The sequence below is a fragment of the Cygnus atratus genome, chromosome 3 (assembly GCF_013377495.2).
Source record: "Cygnus atratus isolate AKBS03 ecotype Queensland, Australia chromosome 3, CAtr_DNAZoo_HiC_assembly, whole genome shotgun sequence".
Taxonomy (NCBI): domain Eukaryota; kingdom Metazoa; phylum Chordata; class Aves; order Anseriformes; family Anatidae; genus Cygnus; species Cygnus atratus.
Window position 1 is genome coordinate 61,690,790 of NC_066364.1, and position 23,254 is coordinate 61,714,043.

Below are 23,254 nucleotides of genomic sequence, written 5' to 3' on the forward strand. Positions count from 1 at the left end.
GTACACAGGGACACTTTCGGGGTCTGCCATGGTAAGTGGGATGTGTCTGACAAAGCAGCGGTGTGTCTAGAGCAGGCTCCTTCATCTGAGCTAGTCACGCTAGCTTTTATTATATTCATTAGAGAGGAATAGACACTTGCAGGACATGAAGTCATTTCACTGTGAAACAGCTGCTCTACTGCTGGTGGCTAAGGCTGAGCAAGACACGGTCCATCCTGTAAAAGTAGAGGTGTATCAGTAAATCCCTCTGTGCCAACTTTTCCCCTGGTTTTAAATATGACTAGTCTTATTTTCTTCTCCCCTACATTTTTTGAACTGATAGGTATATCCCTTAAAAGAAATTTTGCTGGATGTGTATTTGTGTAACAGTATGGAAGGAACCATGCACCTCAGACAAGTTTTTCATGAAAAACACATTAGAACCTCTTCATTAAATAGAATATTCATAAAACAAAAACAAAACGTATACCGGAATGCCCTTTCTTCTATAAAAGTCAGCTCCAACCATTAAAAGTAGCAGGAGTGAGACCTAGAAAAGACTGTGTCAAGATACATGAAATAACCCAACAAAACGTCGTATTGCTGCTTTTTATTGCTAAAAATAACTGCTTTCAAACTAAAACAATTTGTTTTCTTAGGAATCACAATGTGAAAATTCTAACAGAGCACTCTCTGTGAAAAGATAATTCTTTGAAAAATACAATAATCTCATAACCATTGTATTTTACCTGAGAGGTCTATGATGAGAGTTGAAATTGTTTACATCAGGTCTGGAAATTGTTATAAATATCATGAATAGTTTGCTCAACTGTGACAGTTCTGAAAACTTCAATATGTTATGATGTGTTTGTGCCACTGAGTCCATCATTCTCTTTGGCAAAGTAAAAAGTACTTTGCATTTTATAGTATTTTAGAAAATTACTGTTCAGTCCTCCATTTCTACATGCAGTCCCCATAGTTCCTTGAATTGCAGGAGATACATTTCTTGGTCCTCTGATGGTTCTTCAGATAACTGTTTCTCATACAGTCTGGACAAAATTCCCTCTTTGTCAGGGTCATCACACTTAAACAGTCCTTCACACACCTGATTTTCAACACCGGACAAAGTAGGAATATACAGTCTTCCAGTATGAGGATCCCAATCCACTAATATGGTCTGTTCACTCTCTTTCTCTGTGAGGCTGTGTGCTATTTTTTCCAGCTGAGGATAGGATGTCTGCCCAGATTTTTCAGCATCCAAGTCCACCAAATCGATATGGGTCTTACCTGGGATTTCATCCACCGCATCAACTGTTTTCAGTTTAAGTTCCTCTAATTCCTGTCCCAAACAAGGGTCTGTTGCCCTCATGTCTAGTTGGGGGCAATACGCCTGTCCTGTTTTAATGTTAACCAAGTCCCCCAGAGCAATTTGTGGCTCACTGAGAAGCCCCCTTAGGGCAGAAGTCTTCTCTTTCAAACCAAGTTCTTCCGGTTTCTGACCAGGACTGAAGTCTTCAGCCCTTACATCAAGTTCATACTCTACATTCCTTGCATTTTTTTGGCTCAAATTATTCTTTGTTCCAGGCTGGCCATAAAATGGCCAGTTCCCAGTTTTGTCCCCCTCTGCTAAAATATCCTCTTCTTCTAAAATATCTTCATGAGAAATATCAAGCAAGTATTTTGTTTCCAGCACTTCTTTTGGAGGCAAATCTTTCCCTTCAGTGCCATTGTAAATGGTATAATAACGGGGACTTTTCCCTTCTGATATCTCAGGATTGGATTCCTGAGATGGCTTGTACTCATCCACATTAACACTGATAAGATTGACCACTATCTTTTCACATGGTATAAAAACCTTTTCCTTGCATTTATCAGTGTAGTGCCATACCTGGAATGGAAAAAAATATTTTGGTTTAAGTATAATAAAAATACCACCTTGCTTCTTCTTATACTATGATCTATTTTTAAAAGAAATGGCTGTATTCGACCTTATTAGAGTGAGTAATTCAGTGTAGGGAAGAACGAAGTTCATCATGTATGCCTCCAAGAGTGTTAACACACCTCACTTTTTTTATTCCATCAGAAGTAAAAATGTATGATGAGCAGCTCTAATTTCCCCTTTCTCATCTTCTCCATGTCAAAGTAGTGGTTAGAACAATTCTGTCAAATTCTGATTTTGTTTCCACCAGTACAAACTCAAGTGACTTTGGAGGGAACATCAGAGTTGGCCATGGGTCACAGACTACAGAAATCTATTCCACCATTTTTAACCAGTGAAGAGGAAGTGCAGTGAAAACCACATCCCACAAGCATAGTCAGCTACCGTGTTAAGGTATAACTTACAGGGGATTAAATAATATCAGGTTTCCTTTCAGAGAAGGAAAATAGAGTAACGTTGAAGTGCAGTGTATGGAGCCTGCATTGTGCATTGTCATAAACTGGATTTGTGACTGCAATAAATCATCTAGGTAAACAAATAAACAGTCTTTCTGAAATGAGTAATACTTGTAGCAGAAAAAAAGTACCGTAGGAGCAGTTACTAAAAGAAAATGCAATACCAAAACAACCAAAAGCTGCATTTCAGGGTTTTCAAACTTGAATGGAAGACTAAGGCCACTAATCTATGTAGCAAGTAGTCTGAAAGCTCCCCAGGTCAGAAGTGCTGGACCAAAACCAAACTGCTTATTCCACCTCTCCTTGACCACAAGGGATGGTCAGGTGGAATAGTCTGTAGGTTGGGAAAAGCAGAGGCCATCGCTAAAATAGCAGATCTATATTCATCTGTTACCTCAACATGAACTGAATCCAGAGGTACAGAAATAAAATTGAAGCTTTCAAGGTGGACATTAAAAGGTTCATTGGACATTAAAACAACAACAACCCCTTCATGAAGCATTCAGTCCCTCTGTGAGCACTTCTCCTACCACCTCTGCACTAGATTTCTTCAGAAAGATCAGCATGTTGAAACCACCTCCCTTATACCTCGCATCCCACCATGTCATGCAGACCGGATTAACATCAGTGTTCATTCATTGCTGTAACTGCATGCTTGTGCTTGAGCAACTTGTTTAGAGATAGCTGTGAGAAAGCTCTGCTCATGGGATGGAAATGCAGTATTTCTTAGACTTCACATGTTCCTTCCAAAAATTAACCAACTTTGCAGAATGGCTGCTAACTGGTGTTATTCCTGTGTTTTTATAGCATTTAGTAAAACCCTCACGTGATGCTCTTTCCTTGATCTGAGTAGCAACCAGCGCTTTTATTTGCAGATAGCCATGGCTTCCCCCTGGAAAATGCACCTCTCTGCCATGAGTGCCAAAGTTGGCAACATCCTCCAGCAACAAAGAATACTTACCAGGTTTGTTGGATGTTTCTGTTTGCTGACATGAATATACCTGTGCACACAATAGCATGTCATTGAAATAAGAAAGACAGCCAGCAGGATGGGCAGAAGATATCCAAATATTACTGTTATAAGCTCATCTGCTGTTTTATCTGTTAACAAAACAAACATTTTTATTGCATTGAGTAACTTTTTAACGTATTCAACTACAAATATAAGCATTTACCATATTGCTTTTTGGATATGGGATGTAAATGTTTTAAACCAGGAATTTGCCGGAAATTACAGTTTTTTAATTTTTATCTCAATTATAAATGATATTCTAAAGGGAAGTAATAATCCCCCCCAGTTCTCCTGTTGCTAACTTATGCCCCCTCAAACCATCCCAGCTCCTTCATTCATAAACCTCATTCAAGGAGAAAAATGAGCTCCATTCACTAAGAATCAAAGAAAGCAGATCCTGTCTTATCTTTCAGTCAGTAGGTCCCAACTATGTTTTAAAGTCAAAATTTTTTTCATCAATGCAAATGCAAAGAGGGGAGAAACAATGCTAACTTTTCATTCTGAGAATAGATACATAAAAATTTACAAACTCTATCACCATGATTTTTTCTGAAGTAATTTTGCAATTTTTCAGCTTACACATACCTTTCAAAGTAGCAATGCAATATTCTTTGGAAAACCCACTGTGTAAAAGTGGTGTGGTGACATGTATCTGTGCACTGACACAGTAAGCTGTTCCAGGCTCTAACCAGGGCACAACCAAGGTGTTGTTGCTGACGGAGAAGAACCACTGGAAGATATGTAAAAAAAAAGATTTTATTTATATTATCACTTACAGAAAGGTAAAGATTTTATATACAGTAAAGTAATTGCGCTATGGCAAGAAGCTTTATTAAAAAGAAGGAGAAGGAGAAGGAGAAACTTCTATACACCTCTAATTGGTAATCTTAGCATTTTAATATACCATTTAACAGAAGGGAACCTTTATGGTGTAAACATCCTGTCTAGAAACTCAAGAGATTTGCCAGATAGAGATTGTACCTGGAGGACAGGAACAGAAATAATGAATATTTTTGTAAGTAATCACTGAGTGCTTCCTCATCTATTGTGTTTATGCTGGAAACTACCCCTTGATATGGAATGTAAATCTGGAGAGACAGATGAATGCAGAATTTTAGATGTGGTGGCAAAGGGTGCGCTTTGTCTTGATGCATGGTGAGTACTTTTACCAGACTGCCTGGCTGGGGAGCAGCTCCGCTGAAGAGGGCTAGCACAGGCAGCGAGCTGAACATGAGCCAACAATGTGCCCTTGCAGCAAAGGAGGTCAACAGCATCCTAGGCAGTGCCAACAAGAGAGGATCCAGTAGGTGAAGGGGGGGGAATGTCCTCCGCCACTCAGTGCTCATCAGACCACCCCTAGAACAGTGTCCAGTTTTGGCTCCCCCTATACTGAAAAATGGACAAACTGGAGTGGGTTTAGTGGAGGGCCACTGAGGTAGTTAAGGCTGGAGAACTTGCCCTGTGAGGAGAGCTGAGGGACTGGAGCTTGTTCCATCTGGTGAAGAGAGAGCTTCAGAGTGACCAGGATGACCAACAGCGATTATCAAGACAGAGCCAGATTCATCACTGTGCTGAATGGTGGGAGGATGAGAGACAAGGGACATAAGCAGAAAAAGAGAGGTTCAGGCTGGGTAAAAAGAAACACTTGTTCCCCAAGAGGATGGTTGAGCAGTGGAACAGGTTATGCAGTCTCCATCTTTGGAGATTTTCACTATGCACCTGGACAAAGCTCATGTGTGAGCTTATAGCTGATCTTGCCTTGAGCAAAAGTTTGGACTAGAAACTTCCTTGAGCTTCTGTCCCACCTGAATGGTCCTACAATTCCTATAATGCTATGAGTTCTATTTCAATTCTTGCTGTTACAGACGAAGTACATTTCAGTAAGAACAGTGCACAGATTGAATAGGTACAGTTCTACAGCCTTCTCAAAGCTTACCCGTTTCTTTGTTTTTTTGTTGAGGACAGACACATTGTATTGCAGGCCAGGATACACTTGAAGCAGAGAGACTGATTCTCCATCAGGACTTCTCTTCCACTTCTCAGGAGCAGTCAGAATGATTGAAATAGATTTCTCAGTAGATGATACATTTACCATGGGTGGATCAATTTTAGCTGGACAAATAAACGTTTACATAAAATAGTTACATGCAGCAGAGAATTTGACCATGTAGTTTCTTAAAGTGATGATAATAATTTTTTGTAATATTCTGGGGAGTCTAGGTAGAACTTTGAACAATCCGTTTATACTGGTAGAAAATTACTTTCCAGATAACGAAGAGAAACTTCACAGAAGGAAGCTGAACACTGACTTGGAATTTTGCCTAGGAATTCCTGTGACTTTGCAGAATATATAACCTTGAAACTCAATTTGCTAAAACAGGCTAAATTACCAGCATGTTGTCAGATTATCTGGCACAGATAAGAGAGATGGTGCTTTAGAGTATGATTACTGCTTGGTTTAATAGAGCCTTTTGAAAATCAGAGTTCTTTATATAGTGGATGTGCCACAGCTTTTGTTTTCCTTGAGTAAAGCTTTACCATTGCATAAAAGAGTATTCAGTGTATATAAGACGGTTCCAAGAACGCAAGTTTAACATACACATATCCAAATTCCAATACAATGATTTCAATTACTGCTGCCAGCAGCATAAATCTCAATTTACTGCTACAGCAAAAAATTCTAACCTCATATTAAAATTAAAATACCACATGCTATGAGGCACATGCACTCTGAGCACAGAGTATTAATCAAGGCCATGAACACCTGGATTTGTGATTAACTTTCCTTACTGTCTGTAAGAGGGTTGAATCGTGTTGTCTCCATCCAGTCAGAGCACATCCCATTTAGGAAGGCTTTCACACTCGCGTAGTATTGCTCTTCATAGTCAGCAGTCTCATTGGAGAGGTCACACCACGTTCTGTTGATATTCCTGCATTCTGGCTTCCTAATCCATTTGCCAACGCCATAACTATATTGAAAGAGGAAGAGAAAGGACCTGTGCAAAAGCTATTGCCATGATATTAGTTACCCAATAATATTACACAGAAATGGATCATCCAGATGATAGAACAGTTTGCCTGTTTTGCCGAAATGTGCAATTTCAAGGAGTTCCCAACTTCAGCTGAGATAAAACACAAGATTTCCCCAAGTTTTTAATGAAAAATAAATCAGAGTAGGCCCTACCCAAAAGAGGCAATAGGTAACTAACTGGGGTGTTACTGATACTAATTTAAGTCCAGATTTGCTTGCGACAATCTCTCAACCTCTGTCTCCACAGCTTTAATTTAAACACTAAACACTGGAGAACTGAGCCAGGATGACTGTATGAAGACAAGAGTTATGCCAGAATGGCTCTTCCTGGTGTGTGAAGACAGATGCTCGGGGCCTCTCAGATGAGTGGACAGGAGACCACCCATCTCTGACTGTTAAGGTGCCAGTCACTTTTTTTCTTGTTTAAAGCAAAGACTCCATCTGGAATGAACGTCAAAATCCTTCTTGTTGAAGCAGAGACATACACGTACCACAACAATTTTTCTTTGGAAAATTTCTGCCTGGATTTGCTCAGGAGCTCCTGCTCTTCAAACTCACATTATGCTGAAAATAATTCCCATTTGGCTACTAATTAATAAGGGTGTGTGTCAGCTTCGATATGACTGCAGGACAATGTCACTCACCAGCATTTTCCACCCACCTGAAAGCCTTGCTCTCCTGGGTTACCAAAGCACATATGAGTATTTTTGCAATAAGTGTGAAATATGGCTGTACGTATGACTACAGACTCTTCTGTGGACCCGCTGACCTGCAGTCAGTGTTGCTACTGCTCTCTGAGCCTTCTACCTTCTATACAATTATAGCTCATTCCTTTATCGTTGAGAAATCTCGCCTTTCCTAGGGAGGTGGACTATGTCTCTCCTCTGTTAGCACAAGATCTGGGCAAAAGAGGTTGCAGTCTCTGACTGCAGGAGGAACTTTTTGCTTTAAGTAACCAATACAAGTTACAGGAAACTTCTGGAGATCTACATTTGTTTCAGTGTCATGAAAAAAATACTAGACCAAGGGAAGGGTATATAGCAGAGGATAAGCCTGGGAGCATTACATCGTCCATGGAAATGAATGATGGAAATGAATGAATGATGGAAATGAAGGAAAGGAAATAGATTCTGGTCTTCACTCAAATTCCTTGATATCCTACAAAGGGGTGAGGCTTGATTCTGATCACGTTACTTGGTTTTCAACAATACTTGGTAACTTCAGTGGTTGGACTCCTAAACTGGAGAGGTATGTGGCATCAAAAGAAACCTGTTGGTGCTGAGTTTTTTAGAAAAGACCAATGAAACACTGGCTACTCAAAATATTCTATTAAATGCTACATCCCCAGATCCATTCAGATGTGTACAGATGGCCACTGTGATGTCAATCCACAGCACAGTCTCATAGAATCATAGAATCACAGAGTGGTTTGGTTGGAAGAGACCTTAAAGACCATCCAGTTCCAACCCCCCTGCCATGTGCAGGACACCTCCCACCAGACCAGGTTGCCCAAAGCCCCATCCATCCTGGCCTTGAACACCTCCAGAGATGGGGCATCCACAGCTTCTCTTATATATACATATTTAAACTGGATCTGAAGAAATCATTACCACAAGTAAAAGTTAAAAGTTATATTGCTTAAATCTAAGACATATTTTAGTTCTCTTTTCTTTTTAGCAGCCCTATCTCATATAAAGATTTTTTTTTAATTTAAAATGCTTAAAAAAAAAAAAGGCAGTGAAGGATGAAATAAGCCAACTTACACGGAATATTTCACCTTGTAGAGTACTCCATCTCCTGTACCTTCTGGTGCTGACCAGTGAAGGACATTCTTCATGTTTATAGATTCAAAATGGACATTCCTAGGGTTGGGCAAAGAACAATACAACTCTCCTGAGAAAGAAAATAAGAAAGGAACAACATACACTAAGAATCTGCAAGTATATATCCAAGTTAACCAAACAGACACTTATTTTTAAGTAAGCCATAAAATGCTATATATTGCCTTTATTCTCCATAAAGTCAAAAACTGAGCACCTACTCATCTAAATTACCATTCATTGCACCAGCCTTTGAAATAAATAAGCAACACAAGCAAGTCCGGGGGCTCCTAAGAACCCACTTTCCCATGTTCCTAATACACACTTGTAAAGTCATAAATTTAATGGAGATGCTCACGTTGCTAAACTGCTGGCAAAACAGAGGCCCTTGGACCCAGGGGCAGAATCCCAAGCTGCAAGCTGTGAGCCAGTCCCCAGCACCTCCCAGCAGCCCTGAGATGGGCCCTGGAGCTGGAGGTGCTGGGAAGGTGCTTCTTGTTGCAAGTGGCCACGAGAGCATAATGGGGAAGAGAAAAAACGAATCTGTGGTCTTTCAGGACTTTTCAGAACCCTCTTCCCCCCGCGATGCAATTCTAGTTCTTAAGATAACAAAAAGTGACAAAGAAAGGAGGAAATACAGCATATTAACATGAACAGTGGGAACCTATCTGAATGAATAGTCCTTGACCTTTGTTGCTTCCTTAAGCAGACCTTAATTTTTTTTTAAGTATATTTCACTATTACTAAGTGTTCATTCTCCTGTGTGAATTGTGTATAACATACTACATATGACATATAGTTGCTTTTGTAAATAAAAATCACCACCATTTTCCTGATTACCTGACTGACTTCCAGCTGTCTTTGAAGCAAACAGTAAAAGCTTTTCTCTTCAATACATTTATTAAAACAATATCCTTGTTATTTTGTAGGGGCCAATTACTTTAAACGGTCGTGGTGCAAACTATGGGTTTTCCAAGCCTCTGCTTGTATATTAATGTTCAAAACAAACTCTGGTATATGCCTGAATCTGTATCTTCAGATCATAAAGCTGTTAATGGGAGGGTATTTCTAATGATGCTCTCTTTTATCCCCAGCACTTAGCTAGTATTCAGTGACTTTTAATTTTTTTTTTTCTAGTTGGAGAACAAATCTTGTCAGGTATAGTCCTCAAGGCAAGCTTACAGTATGCAGGAAGTCCCCTTTCCTTGAACACAGAAATGCCCCGTGACAGTAATCTAGCAGGCTCTCAAATTACAGGTTCAGTTACAATGAAATCCCAAAGTCTGAGGATGCCAGGGGGTACGAAAGCAGCGGGAAGAGACTGCCAGGAATGCTTCTTCATCTGCTTTGCTCTCACATTTGTTTCCAAGAGGGAGATAAAGAACCTAGAAAATAAAAAGTTTTACTTTCCACCAAAATAAATGTCCTCTACGTGCCTCCTGCTTTAGGTGAAACTAATCCAAATGGAAACATGAAGCTGCCCAACAGAGCTAGGAAAGCATCCAGAAGTTGGCAACATTTGTTCAGAAAAATAGAGAAGCACTTAAAACACTGATGTGCAAGCTGCTAACCAAAGCCAGCATTGCATGGACTGCGAGAAATCATCGATGCATCAAATTTCATTATTTGCACCACATCCCTGCGCAAAAACCTATGAGAGAGCAGGGATGCCATCAACTGCATAACTGGTAACCAGGAACAAGAGAGAAAAAAAAAAACAGAAGTCATACAGTCCTTCCCAAGCCCTGAAGAAGGCAACCAGGGAGTCTGTGCAGACAGGGCAGGAGGAACTGAGACACAAATGAACTTTCTGTTGCAATTCCCAAAAAGGAGGAAATACAACATAGGTTTTTTCTTAGGTTGTGGGTAGTCAAAGCCATAAAAGGTTTCTCATTAAAAAAAAAAAAAGGAGAAAAACTAAAAAGAACAAGGAGAAAGTTAAGAAAAAGATAGACAATAAAGTACTTAATGAAAGATCTTAAAATCTCCAGAACAAAGATTAAAAAAGCCCAACCCAGCAGCAGATGAGGACGAGCCTTGTCCCTGGTAACTTGGGCTCTCTGAGCGAGGCATCTGCTTTGCACTGGTCATAAACAGCAGGGCCCGATCAGCACTTCCACAGGCTGAATCGTCTCTCGTGTTGGGATGGACCAAACCAGATGCCTTTCTCTCCCTCCTTTGGAGATGGCACTCAAGCTGAGCAGCCTCAATCTCTGCTTTCTTGGCAGCTAAACTTGCCAGAGATACACCTTGTCCGGGAGCTGGGGGGGAACACTGTAAGTCTTTGCATGACAGGGATAGTCTATCCTCCATGTCCACCGCCAACAAGGAAAAAAAGGAAGGGAGTTCAGGTTCAGCAAGACAGAAGGCACCAGGAGTAATGCCTCATGGGCAGAGGAGGGACACGTGCGGATGGACTATCTGGAAGGGCTGATGGATGTTTAGATGGGCAGGTTAGAGAATTAGCTGCCAGAAACAACACCGAGCTGATTCTGCCTAGGGGTAGTGGGATGGATGGGATCTTAAAGCCACTGCTAGACCCATTCTGATAAACCTAGTAATAAATTAGTCAGGGGTACCGCTGAGTCAGGTAGGACACAGTTAAAAAACGTCCCTATCAGCTCACATTTCACACCTTTCTTATTTCTTTATTTTTTTTTTAAATGTGTACAGCTGATCAGGCTAATACATATTACCCAAATTGAACTGACTGGAGGCAGCCAGCTCGTCACAGACAAGTGAGATTACTTTCATTGGTTTTCCAAATGGTTTTTGTGTTCCTGTACTTTTTGACATTTGTCCATCCTTGCATAAAAACATTTATATTCCTTAAACACTTTTTGAAGTATGAAGTCACTCCTGCTACTTTAATCTGTTACACTAAAATATTTTTGAACTAGTATCATGTAAAGGTGTTTTTTTTGTTGATTTTTTTTTTTTAAATCTCCCTCCGCCCAGTGTGGTTTCTGATGTGGTAAATGAAGTTTCAAAACAGAAACACTGACTGCAGCGCATGAGCCAATCTCAGACAACAGAACCCACAGGCTGTATCTTTACAAGATCTGAAGTATTACAACACTGCAAGCACGCTCCGATTTGCCTCGAGTTCAGTGTGATTTGGAAGGCAGAGGGACTGGGACCGTTAACTTTCCATCAGCTGCAAAAGCAGAGATTTGCTTTCTATTTCTGGCCTTGTCCCTTCCTCAGTTCTGCATCTGTAAAACAGGAGTAAAACTGCCATACTCCACGATTTCTACAAGAAGAGTTAAGAATAAACTCCTTCATGTCTCCTTGATGCACAGCAGTGTCCGGAGAAACATGTAAAGAATAGAACATAGATGTAGCTAGTACGTCCCGAGGTTACCAGTTATTAAAGAACTTAAGTATATGTATTGGCTGCTTATTTTGGTATCTTGTCTTTAAACACAATATAACCAATCATATTCCGATTTTCTTTCCATTAACTAGCATTAATGGCATGGATGTCACATGGAGTATTTTCAGTCTACACCGGCCTACATGAGAGCAGAAATCTCTCTGCATGACTGAGAAATCAGTCATGCAATTCGCTTTGCTAGGTTTAGTGTGTCTCATAGATAGTCTACATTGGCTGTCATCACTTTGCAGTATAATGAAGTAATTTCCTTTATTTATTTCACGCATGGAAAAAAACCCAGAGCCATTATTACTCTCTTTGGAAATGCTGTAAATCAAACCTTGAGTAATATTGTTCTTTATATCTTCATGACTGCACACCTGGACTGGAAAGACTAATAAAATAGGCTTGTAAACTTCACCACCACGATGAAGAGCCAAGTCCTGATCTTAGAGTAAGCTATTGCGAGACTCTTCAAAATAGATGTGACTTAGCCTGAAAACACCTTCACATGTGAGCGAAAAAATCCACTGACGTCAGTGAGGTTATTCACATGAGTAAAAGACTTGATGGCAGGTGCCTCATCTCTTTGTGAAAGCGCCTCTGTTGGGTTGAAAAATGTGGTCAGTTTTAATCACACAGAATACTCAACCGCCTTGCTCAAGCTGGTACTGTTCAAACCTCGGGTTTGGCTACGGCCACATTTATCTATATACACATGCATATATGTGCACACACACCTATGCAAGTATATTGCATGTGTATGTGCATTATAACTACTGTCTGCTCAGTGCACCTGCTTTTTACCTGCCAGGAGGCAGGGCTGCCTAATTCGGTGACAAATGGCTGTGTTTAATGTCAACGTTGCAGGACAAATACAGCTGCAGCTACCCAAGCTCTCTCACTGTAAACACATTTGTTAACTCGTCTCTTGAATTAGATAACCCAGCAGCTGCAAAGCATAAAAATATATAAATACACACACACACACACACAAAATATATATATATATATTATTTTCTTTTTCAACACTGGCTGAAGTTATGAGGTGAGGACTAGGCAGATACCCACTGAAAGCTGAGCTGTAGCCACAGAAATTTGCCCTGTGTAAGTACCGGTGTTGACTGTACTGCTGTCAACCAAGTGATCACCCATTGTATTTCACTGTCACATGGCTAGAAGGATTGCCATCCCACCAAATTTTCTATCAAAATAAAATGCCGTAGAAAGTCACAGAGTCTCTCTAGACAACTGTAAGACATAATTTATGACAGTGAGTGACGTGTAAAGCATCAAGACAGAAAGGAAAGTCTTACTTCAACACAGCTTTTCCCAATAGCTACAGCAGTCAAAACCAGGGACTCCTCCCTTACCAATTACTTCTATTTAAATGAGGAACTCCTTTTTTGACAATGACAGAAAAGACTTTGACTTCAATTGCTGTAGCATTTTCTTATGCAAAAGTGGCTCTGGAGAACACCCTTAACGGAAGCAACTGCTTTGCACCAGGAGCTGAACTTAGGGGCGACACAGCAGACACTCTCTGTGCCTCATGATTTGCTGTTGCCACTTGAAGGACATCGATTTGATCCAAGCTTGCATGCCTCAGTAAGGGAGCAGACTTTTGAAAACGCCAAGTCCCACAGTCACCTTTTTCCACTGGGAGCTCGGAACCACCAGTGAAATATGAAGCAACTTCGGAGCAATTTAGCACACCAGAGATTCACTTCTGGCTGTGCTGTGACCCACTGCCCTGTTCAGCTTTGGGCAACTTCCACCAAATTCGTGTGAAATCTTGCTTGTTCCTTCTATGCTGCTGCTCTTTGTTTCTTATGAATACTTAACTCTCTTTTCTTCCTTCAGATCATCTGCTTACACGATGATGTTGTTTGCAATGAAAAACATTCCCTCAAACACATGTGTAAGGATATCATAAAAATAGTCATACTCAATCAGAACAAATCTCCATTCAGCATAATGTTTAGTAGCATTCGCTAGCAGAGGGTTGGGATTGTCTTTTCTGGTACATATACAGTCTAAAGCAAGCTGGCACTGGCCATGCAGGAATGCAAGGGAGTGCATGAATGGTAAACAGGGGAACTGAGCCAAAACTGGAGATCAGAAGTTACAGAGAGGAAGGGAAACCCCACTAAGCCAGGAATACACGTTAGCAAATGTCATTACCTGGTATTAGTCATCTTTGTAACAATTTAAGCAAATGAGTTAACTCTTTTTTTTTTTTTTTAATGAAGTGAGCTTGAAAGTTTTCCTCTGTGCTAATTCTTCTGCACTCTTTTCTGGAATTCAACAGGCTGGACAGTGAGGAGGAATGGGAGGAGGAAGACGGGCAGGCAGAAGTCATGACAGCTTCCCTGCCTTTCCTCCCAGCTGGAGCTCTAGGACCACCATGCACAAAGTCGGGCTAGTGAAACCCTTTTACTTCAGCAATGCTGGTGGGAATGGGGGGAGGAGCACGGAGGTGATTTCCTGTTGTAGTCAGAACAATGCTCAAGAGGTAACCACAAAGCAAACTCTTGCCCTCCCAGAATAGGAGCCAGTCACTCCCATCACAGCCTCTTCATAGGGGACATGGGGGAAAGGGGAGAGTGCGATGGGGACAGAAATAGGGTCATGAGACTAAATGAAAATGAGGTGGTGGAGGAGACAGAAAAGCAGAAGTCATGAGAGAAGAGGTGGGAAAACTTGAGTGACAAGGCTTGGACACGTGGGGTTTGTTTTTGAAGAAAACAGGCAGGCTGCCATTGGAAACAGGCGAATCTGGAGAGGTCATTTGGGGAAAGAGTGAGAGTGGGCAAAGAGCGAAGAGGGGGTGCCAAGGAATGGTGTGGCTTGCCCTGACGTGCTCTCCTCCTCCGTGTGAAGTCTGGTGTGTGTTCGTCCAAGCCATGACCTAAACTTCTGATGTGCCCCTACAGAGGTTATTGGTCAAAGAGCATTTCAGAACGGGTAATGACCCAGTGCAGGAAGACCCAGCTCCAGAAAGGAGGAGAAAGTCCTCCCGGTCCATTGGAGGCTTGCTGGCAGACAGCTGTGGAGGGCTGTGGCAGCTGACACCTATTCCTTTTTGCTAACTTGTATGACAGAAATTAAATAAACTGATTTTTCTTCCCGCTGCTTTGAAGGTTTGCAAGCGCAAGAATAGAGCTTGTACAACCTAACCGTGCCGTACTGCAAAAACACGCCCTTGATCCACTCCAATAGGAGAAAATGCTTGTGGGTATGTTTCCTACTAATTTTAAGAGATCAATATTGGCCTGAAACAAGTTGAGGGAAATTCAGGGTGTGCTTGTCTAAAATTACTCTTAACTGGGTCAAGATTCTCAGAGTCACGATCCACCAGAGGTGTGGGTTTTTTTCCTTCATTTTTTTTAAACAAATGTAAAATATTTGAATAGTATTTTGCTAAGTTGGCAATGCAAAATCATTTTTTTTTCCAAAAGGAATTAAATTCATTTTAAAAACCATTGTTGACACAATTCCATGACATAACAGCTGCTTTTCAAAACAGATGTTTTGAAGTTATATAAAATATTAAAAATAACCCAACTGTCCAGTGTTTAATTTTAAGGATTTTCTTGTCTCCCTAGAACATGTTTAGCATTATCGTTTTATTACTACTTAAATCGACTGCAACCCAGTAGCCAAGAATATGAGTGCTTAACTAGAATATTTCTGACATCTTAATTTTTTTTTCTTCAATGTTCCAGGGTTAAGTAAACTTTATTTTTGAAAAGAAATATTGTAAAAATGATGCTGTGTGAGAGTTATCAGGTGAATTCTGACACAGCATGTTGTGGATCAGTCCTAATCTATCCTTACATAAACTATCTATTTTTTACATAAACCCAGCATACGTTGGTTTTAGCTTCATCATTTAGTGCTGGCTAATATCTATGAGGCAATGACAGTTCAATTAGAACTGATAACATTTTATTTATTGCCTAAAGGGTGTTGCTCCTCACTCTCTGACCTACTAACAGCTTGTCTAGACAAGGGATTTTGTTTTTCTTGGAATCTAAATTAGTTTAATAAGTGAAATGCTGTCTTCTGAATCCACATTTTCCCTTGGGCAAGAGACTGAGTGTGGTGTCAATGGAAGAAGAGCCTTCCCTTCCGAGGGAAAGCCAGACCTACAAGATGCATGTGGAGCACTGCATCGGAGATCTGAGGGCTAGGGCTAGCACACCTTGCGAGCTTGCAGTGCCTCATCTCTCGCAGGGGAGGTCCCACGACCACCCGGGACTGAGAGGTAACCGGCGACCTGTTCCCGATCCCCAGCCAGTGCTTAAAAATGGCAAGAGGATATTTTCAAGAGGGGGCAATGCAGGAGGAGGGGGACGCTCAGTGCCTTGCAGGGGTGGCAGCCCCGTAGCTGGGAGCACAGCACGCTGCTGGGTGCCTGTGGAGGAGTCCCGCAGCTGCGTGGGCATCTCCTACTGCTGCCCGGGGCGGCGCGTCACGCCAAACCCTGCCAAACCACAGACCTGCAGGCTGCAGGCCGCCTCCTCCGCTCGCCCTTGGGAAATCTGGCTGAGATGAAGGCAGCCCCTGCCCCACCGGGTCCACTTCCAGCCTGGGAGGACAGGGAGTGCTGGAAAAACCCTTCTGGAAAGCTTTGGCTGGAAGCTTACCTTGTGGGACTCTGATTTTGATCTTCTGCACGGTACCAGGGATCGGCCAGGAATACCCCAGTGGGCATGAAGCAGCCTGCCAAGGATCTCTGCTCCTCCATGTACACACAGCATTATTTTTCCCTTCTGGTGCCCCACATTCATGCTTCTTTCAGAGATAATCTGGGACACAAAGTGCCTTTGGGAAGCAACTGCCTGTAGAGAGCTCACAAGAAACAAAGGTTTCCTGGAGCACCCACCCATTTCTGTTAATCTCCCCAGAGGTATGGTCTGGTGTGTTTTGAGGCACCATATGACTGTATGCTCAGAGGGCTCCCACAGAAAGTTCAGATGTGAACAAGTAACAGAAATAGTATTATTTTTAGTATCTTTCCTGGACTTAACAAGTGTTTTTTTGTTAAAACCACCAGTCATGATTTTTAGACTCATTTACCCTGCCTGTAGGTTTGAAGTGATTTTGCTGTACAGAGGAAGTCACTCAGCGTAATCACCTACCTCCTTTACAAGGTAGAAAAGACTGCCTCAAAAATGCTAGTAAAGGTGGTATTTTCTTCCTGAAGTTCACCAAAACAGTATACACATTTTGATGAGCACAGCAGAAGCCTGACCGTGGACTATGCCGATGGAGAAGGCAGCCCAGTCATGTTGGGACTGCTACGACTTGATGTACACTTGGGGGGTTGTGCAGCTCCGCGTCTGTCTGTCTGTCTGTCTGTTACCTTCTGACAAAGTGAACAAACTGTCAGCAACTACATGTGCCTCAGCCTTCTCCGAGCAGTTTTTAGTGTTTCTGAGCCACATCCTGTACATTACTATTTCGACTACAGTACGCCCTAAAGCAGGTATACTGACGTACTTTCAGAATAGACAAGGAGATCCAAGAGCAGTTGTGTACAAACCACACACGATAATAAATATTAGCCTCATTGCTCCCTCCAGCCTTTAAGGAACTACTATGAAATAAATTAACCCCTTTCACCTCAAAGCTGTAAGACCAACTTGGGTATGCTTTTGTGTATGGAGTGTGATTATGCTCAAATACATAAATCTTCATAACCTGTTTTCCCCTCCTAAAGCAACATTCTTCTCATAATAGTTTTTGGACCCATTCCTGTTCCCATCACAGAAAAGGGAGGGGAAAATGGGAGGCTGAAAAACAGCTAAGCTGTCAGGTGAGTTTTAACTGAAGGTGCTGGGGAATAACAAAGGGAAGAAGGGACTACAATCTTTCTCGTGACCCTTCATTCACCTTAAAATACTCTTCAGGTAGCCAGCCAGGCAGGAAAAGAATATATGAATACATTCCTCTTCAGTCACCTATTTTCCACAAGAAGGAGGCATAGTTTGTTTAATCTCTTCATATGTAAACCATCCTGTACCTCCAGTCCTACATCTCATTGCCACTTCTTTTTGCCTTATCTAGTTTTATTGTACTTTTTTTTGAGATGGATAAAGATAGAGCAGTAGATAGAAATTCCGTAAGTTACTAATACAGAAAGTGTAAAGCAGAAAGAGATCTGTACATCATTTAAACACAGCTTTCTAATAAAACTTCATTTTTATCTACAGATGGGCCTGACTTCCAAAATTCAGGCTTTTACAAACCTTGGCTTCTTAAAAGAAGCTCTTGTTTGGGTTGTAAAGGATTATTATTCTCCCTCCTAGCTATTGATCATACGGTTGTAATCAACACCAATTCTTTGAGAGGAATCAATCAGTAGAAATGTACAAGCCACAACTACAAAAACAAACATAAACTGAACCACGTGTACACAGATGACTTGAGTAATACTAACCACTTGCTTGTCTTGGAATTAAAAATATAAAAGCCACTGGAGAATAACAGTGAAAGAAGGGTAAGGTTACCAGCTGGAGTGGCGAATCTGAACGTTAGCACTGGGAACCGCAAAACATATGCAAGTTTTGGACTTCAATCGCAATTTCCCAACAGTGTTTGAAGTTTCTCTACGGAATGCATTAGCTACTCTTGCTGTTTCCATTCCTGATTAAAATGTAATAAGAATTTGTCAAGTTGTGGAAATTGTAAGCCAAGCCAACAAGCAGGGCATGGATCACAGCATTATCTGACATGAGATAGTAAATTAGAGATGAGACAATAAGGATGAGTCTTTTGATTGTATGAACATGACACTCCTTCTTCATATACTGTAGTTTGCCTTACACCAATATCCCTTTTTATTTATTTCTACATTACATTTGTTCTTCTCTCCTTCACACTGCAGAGAGCCAGAAAATACCACGTAGAACAAAAAAAAACTAGCTCAGCCCTCCCATGTACTTCCAATACAGAGGCTTCACAGCACACAGACATCACAGAGTATATCCACGGTGCAATTAGCCTATTTACAGCATGCATGCTGCATGCCTCATATATGAAATGATCTGTCTGACACTTCAGTGTGCTATTTAATACCTCAGCTAATACTTACTGGCTGTGTCTGTGTAACAGATGAGCCTCTTCTCAGATCCAAAACATACCTTAAATCACCTTGTGATACTAAACATCATACCTTAAATCACCTTGTGTCAATACCTAAACATCTCAGCACTGGTGAACTTTGAGCTAAGCATTTCATTTCTGCCCTTCAAAATTACAGTCTGGTGCACACCTTCTCAACGACTTACAGTGGATAGGTGAGGAGGAAAAGCAGTGGATTATTAGCGCTGGAACATTGCCTGCCTTCTGGATAGCTTTAACGTGACAAAACATAAACTCTGGACATAAATGTGATCCCTGATCTCAAGCTCAATGGCTTAACTGCAAGGCCCGTACTGTGATCCTATCCTTTTATTCTGTATTTACAAGAATACTTCCTTGACAAAAATTGGATGTTTTGTATGTTTCAGTGCTCTAGTAACTGTGAAAGAAAACATATTGAAATCTGCTTAAAGAGAGGACTGAAGCTGCTTCTTAAAATGTAGATGTATTTATTAGTAAAAATACGATAAAGGGAGATGTAAATTAAATCAGGTGTGTCAGTGCAGACCAACCAATTTATGCAACTATAAAAAAAAATTAAAAGGGGGAAGCTTTCAAGGTCCTATCATAAGAAAAGCAATTCGTATAGCCATGTACCAGCTCAAGTGGTATTTACAGCTATTGTCTACATTAGTGAATAATGCAAGCCAATACGAGCAGATCTCTTACATGAAAATGTTAACATTGAAAAAAAATCTTGTCTACACTATGCGCATTCCAGTTTTTTTTCTTTCTAACATTGGACTAGCTCTACTTGGTTTAGATGCACTCAAGGAGAGAACACCTTCTAGGTCAGCTTCATCCAGAAGACATCCAGTGCCAAGACTGCTTCACAATATGGACAAAAGCACAGTCAGTGCAATGACTGAGATATTTGCTTCAACATCACATGCCTGATCTGAACGAAAATAGTAAACATGCCTGAAATATAGCAAAACCCTTCTATTTTTGCAGTACAGTATTCAGGTTCATTTGCCTTTCCCAGAATCAGTACAATGTAGTACCTGTTGCTTGCTTTTTTTCTGAACAGATCTACAAAGTAGACACTGGACTCTACGAGCTGGAAATGTAAAGGTTTCTCTAACTACAGAAGATTGTGGTTAGGGAAGCCCTCACTAGGAAGGATTTAAGATGAAGTTTGGTAAATTAAGAGAATAACATTCTATTGCATTCAAAAATTATGACGTTCCTTCCCTATCCTTGAGCTGCTTACAAAAATCACGAAGCTCTTGTGGTAAAGAAGAACATGCCGCATTTCTTGATTTCTGGATTTTCCATTTTTTTTCCATTTGCTTTTCCATTTTGCATTTTCCATCCCTTTTCATTTGTTCTAGAGTACAGATTTTTAGCAGCAAATGAAACACCAATTTATAAAAATCCCACTGACGTGCAGTGACAAGTGAAATTTTTGTCCTGTGCAAAACCAGGTAATGCTCAGACAGCCCATGTTAAGTAGGCACACATCACTGGACAACAGTACCTTAGCTCTGCATGCTTTCAGAGACCTCTGAAACAGCAAACGTAATCCAGTAAGAGTAGGATTGTACCCATGAATACACCACAGGGAAAAGAAAAGCTGTTTTGCCTGGTGTTTTGCCACGATCCATCTGTGAGTTAATGTTTAAAAGCTGCCACCACATTATTTGGAGAGGAATTAATTTGGAGACTCCCAAGGGACATGCACAGCACGGATGCTGTAAGGTGCAAGAACCCGAGTCTGTAAAGTCCTGCTGTAAAACTGCTCACCATGGTACTGAGGCACACCGGTGCCCCTGTGTGATCTGTTCCTATTCTGGCATTGGGGGAAGCGCTCGGGACAGCTGCCGTATTTGCGGGACTGCATCTGCTCATGACTTGGAACCCAGGCTTATTCTGCTGGAAGAAAATACCCAGAGGACATGGCTCTGCACCTGTAACCTCACTTTTGAGAAAGAGCAGGAGGACTGCTATTACAGTTCTGCACCTCATGTAATGTCTTCTGTTATTAGCAAAATACTGACAGGGTGAGTTAAAACAGCTTTTACTTGTTATGCTGAAAGAGAAGAGGTGAAAAAGGAGGCTCTAAGCCTTCAGTGAAAGGCAGAGCTCTCCCTTCCGTGCTGATATTACTGACTGTCAATAAAAATGTGAAAGTACGTCTAGCTAAAACTCAGGACTTTGCTGTTTCCCTTCTCCCTTAAACAACAGTTAGCGAAAACCAGCTCATCTCCCTCGACGTTTTTCTAAACCTCCTCTGGAAGCAAAGTCTGTGCAAATAAATTAAAAAAAATAAAATAAAAAAAATAAAGGGCAACCGAAGGCCAGTTATAGAAATTTTCCAAACCACTTGTGCTGGCGATCAGTGAACTTTGATGAAGTGAATGTGATGTGGGCAGTTGCCTGAAAGGGAGCTGACCCTGCGAAGGGAGAGCTCAGAGCGCCCATCTCTGAAAGCCAGTCGAAGCCACTGGTGCACGAGAGAACAGTTTGTCAAATGAGTTAAGTGAAACCTTCCTTAGGCAGCGCTACTCAAGGATGAAGCGCGCTCCTTACTACAGTCCAGCTCTCACTAGATCTGGAAGTTTTGCTGTGGGCTTTAATGGGAGAAGACCAGTAGGTTTCTCAGAAGACGTGCTCATCTCTGCTCTACACGGGAGGGACAGAGCATCTCGTGAGATGCTCCTAGTGACAGCCAGGGCCCCACCGAGCTCGTGCCCACCCGGCAGCACCCCCTGCCCGCTCCAGCTGCTGCAGCCCCCCGAGCTCAGGGCTGTCACCAGGGGTCGGGTCTGGCCGTGGCTGGGAGCAGGGCGGCAGAGGTGCTCAGCACTGGCACGGGCGGGCAGGATCTCTGCCAAAAACTCATCCTGCCAGCTGCTGTAATGTCTCCTACCGCGCAGGTAGGGCTCCTGGGGCTGGTGACTGTCAAGCACAGGGGAAGCTACAAACACGGGAGGTATTTGGGGAATTACCCTGATGCTCCTAACAAGGAGCAGCCCGAGCGCACGCTATCAGATTACAACTGAAAGCAATCTAACATTTTAAAAACATACAGCGCTCTGCAACCTAATTCTCCCGTAACTGCAGAGATAAGAAGAAGATGAAGCGGCCTTACAGAAGCACCCAGCCCTCTCCCCCCACTGTAAGCCCTGGGGGAGCAGGATCGGGGCCATAAAACCGGCTCAAAGCGCAAAAAGCGGCGAGAGCGCCCAGCTCACCGGGGGACCCCGGCCCGGGGCAGCCCGGATCCGTGCCCAGCCGGGGCTGCTGCTGTGCAGGGGAGCACCGGGGGGAGGCAGGGGGCTGCGGGGCTCGGCACGGCACGGCACGGCACAGGGCTGGGCCAGCTCCGCCTGCCCCCGCCGGCTGCCTGTAGCCCGGGGAGGAGAGGGACCCCGTGCCGTGCCGTGCCGTGCCATCGCCGTCCCGGGGGGGGGAACCTGCAGCCCCCATCACACCCCATCTCATCCCATTTCACCCCATTTCACCCCATCCATCCCCACCCAGCCCATCTCACCCGTCGGGAGCGGGCTCGGCCGCCACCTACCCGTGTGCGCGGCGGTGCGCGGCGGCAGGAGCAGCAGCAGGAGCAGGAGCAGCAGCAGCAGCAGCAGCCGGGCCGCTCCCCGCCGCCGCCGGCGGGCGCCCATGGGGGTCACATCGCCCGCACCGGGGCGCCCGGCGCCGCCGCGCTGGTGGCGGCCGCAGCAGAGCAGGGGCAGGGGCAGGAGCAGGGGCAGGGGCAGGGGCAGGGGCAGGGGCAGGGGCAGAGGCAGGATCAGGGCAGGGGCAGGGCAGGGGCAGGGGCAGGAGCAGCAGCCGGGCGCCGCCGGGCGGGACGCGGAGGGCAGGGGAGGAGCCGCCGGGCGCGGGGGCGCGCAGCTCCGCGGGGGCGCGGCGCGGTCCGGTGCTGTGCTGTGCCATACTGTGCCTTTCGGGGGGCTGGAGCTGGACACAAACTTCCTTGGGACGCTGAGGGTGCTGCCCGAGGAGGCTGCGGAGGCATTCAAATACACCACCCCCGTCCCGCTCCACCTGAGCCCGGTGGGGCTGCGGCGGCGCCTTCCCACCTCGGCGACCCCGGGGTGCCCCGGCAGCTGGAGGGGGCCCTGGGGTAGCCGGAGGTGCCGTGGCACAGCTCCTTGCCCTGCCCTCAGACAGACCCCTGCCAGCTCCCGACCCGCTGTCCTCCCGTGCTTCTGTCCCCTTCCCGCCCGCCCCCAGCCCTGCTTTGCGGTTTTCCCGTCCTTTCGTCCCGTCTCTTTCCCTCTCTGGGTTTTCTGCGTACAGGGCAGGCAGCATCCATCTGCAGGACTTGCGAGTTGCCTTGGAGTCAGCTCCTTCGTGGGGCTGTGACGCCCGGCTGCTCTGTACCAAGCCACCTTGACCAGACGTCAGCATGGGTAACTTTGGCTACTAAAACCAGGGGCTGCTTCTGGAAATGAGTGTCTTGTTTGTTCTTGTGGGAACGGACTTGCTGTTCGTACAGAGCGGCGAGCCAGGCAGTAAAC

The 23,254-nt window shown here is 43.4% G+C and overlaps 1 protein-coding gene across 3 annotated transcripts; it reads right to left on the bottom strand.

Moving 5' to 3' along the window:
• Nucleotides 1-574: 574 nt before the first annotated feature.
• Nucleotides 575-22,579, bottom strand: IL20RA (interleukin 20 receptor subunit alpha). 3 transcript variants are annotated; one of them, XM_035538430.1, is made up of 7 exons: nt 22,291-22,579; nt 8,180-8,309; nt 6,176-6,354; nt 5,322-5,497; nt 3,971-4,115; nt 3,335-3,474; nt 575-1,867 (listed from the first exon to the last, which is right to left on the bottom strand). In XM_035538430.1, the coding sequence occupies exons 1-7, from the start codon at nt 22,391-22,393 to the stop codon at nt 926-928; spliced, it is 1,815 nt and encodes a 604-aa protein (XP_035394323.1). In that variant the 5' UTR covers nt 22,394-22,579; the 3' UTR covers nt 575-925. The 3 variants fall into 3 exon arrangements, with proteins under 3 accessions (XP_035394323.1, XP_035394324.1, XP_035394325.1); XM_035538431.1 differs by having other exon boundaries at nt 8,180-8,278; nt 22,291-22,463; XM_035538432.2 differs by lacking the exon at nt 22,291-22,579 and adding an exon at nt 9,419-9,444 and having other exon boundaries at nt 8,180-8,278.
• Nucleotides 22,580-23,254: the final 675 nt, after the last annotated feature.

Excerpts from the sequence above, each read along its gene's own strand:
- IL20RA (XM_035538430.1), bottom strand. The coding sequence starts at position 22,393 with ATGGGCGCCCGCCGGCGGCGGCGGGGAGCGGCCCGGCTGCTGCTGCTG. Across the intron at positions 8,310-22,290 it reads GCGCACCGCCGCGCACACGG|GAGAGTTGTATTGTTCTTTG; the intron begins GTAGGTGGCGGC and ends TTTCTTTCTCAG. Across the intron at positions 4,116-5,321 it reads ACAAAAAAACAAAGAAACGG|TGGTTCTTCTCCGTCAGCAA; the intron begins GTAAGCTTTGAG and ends CATATCTTCCAG.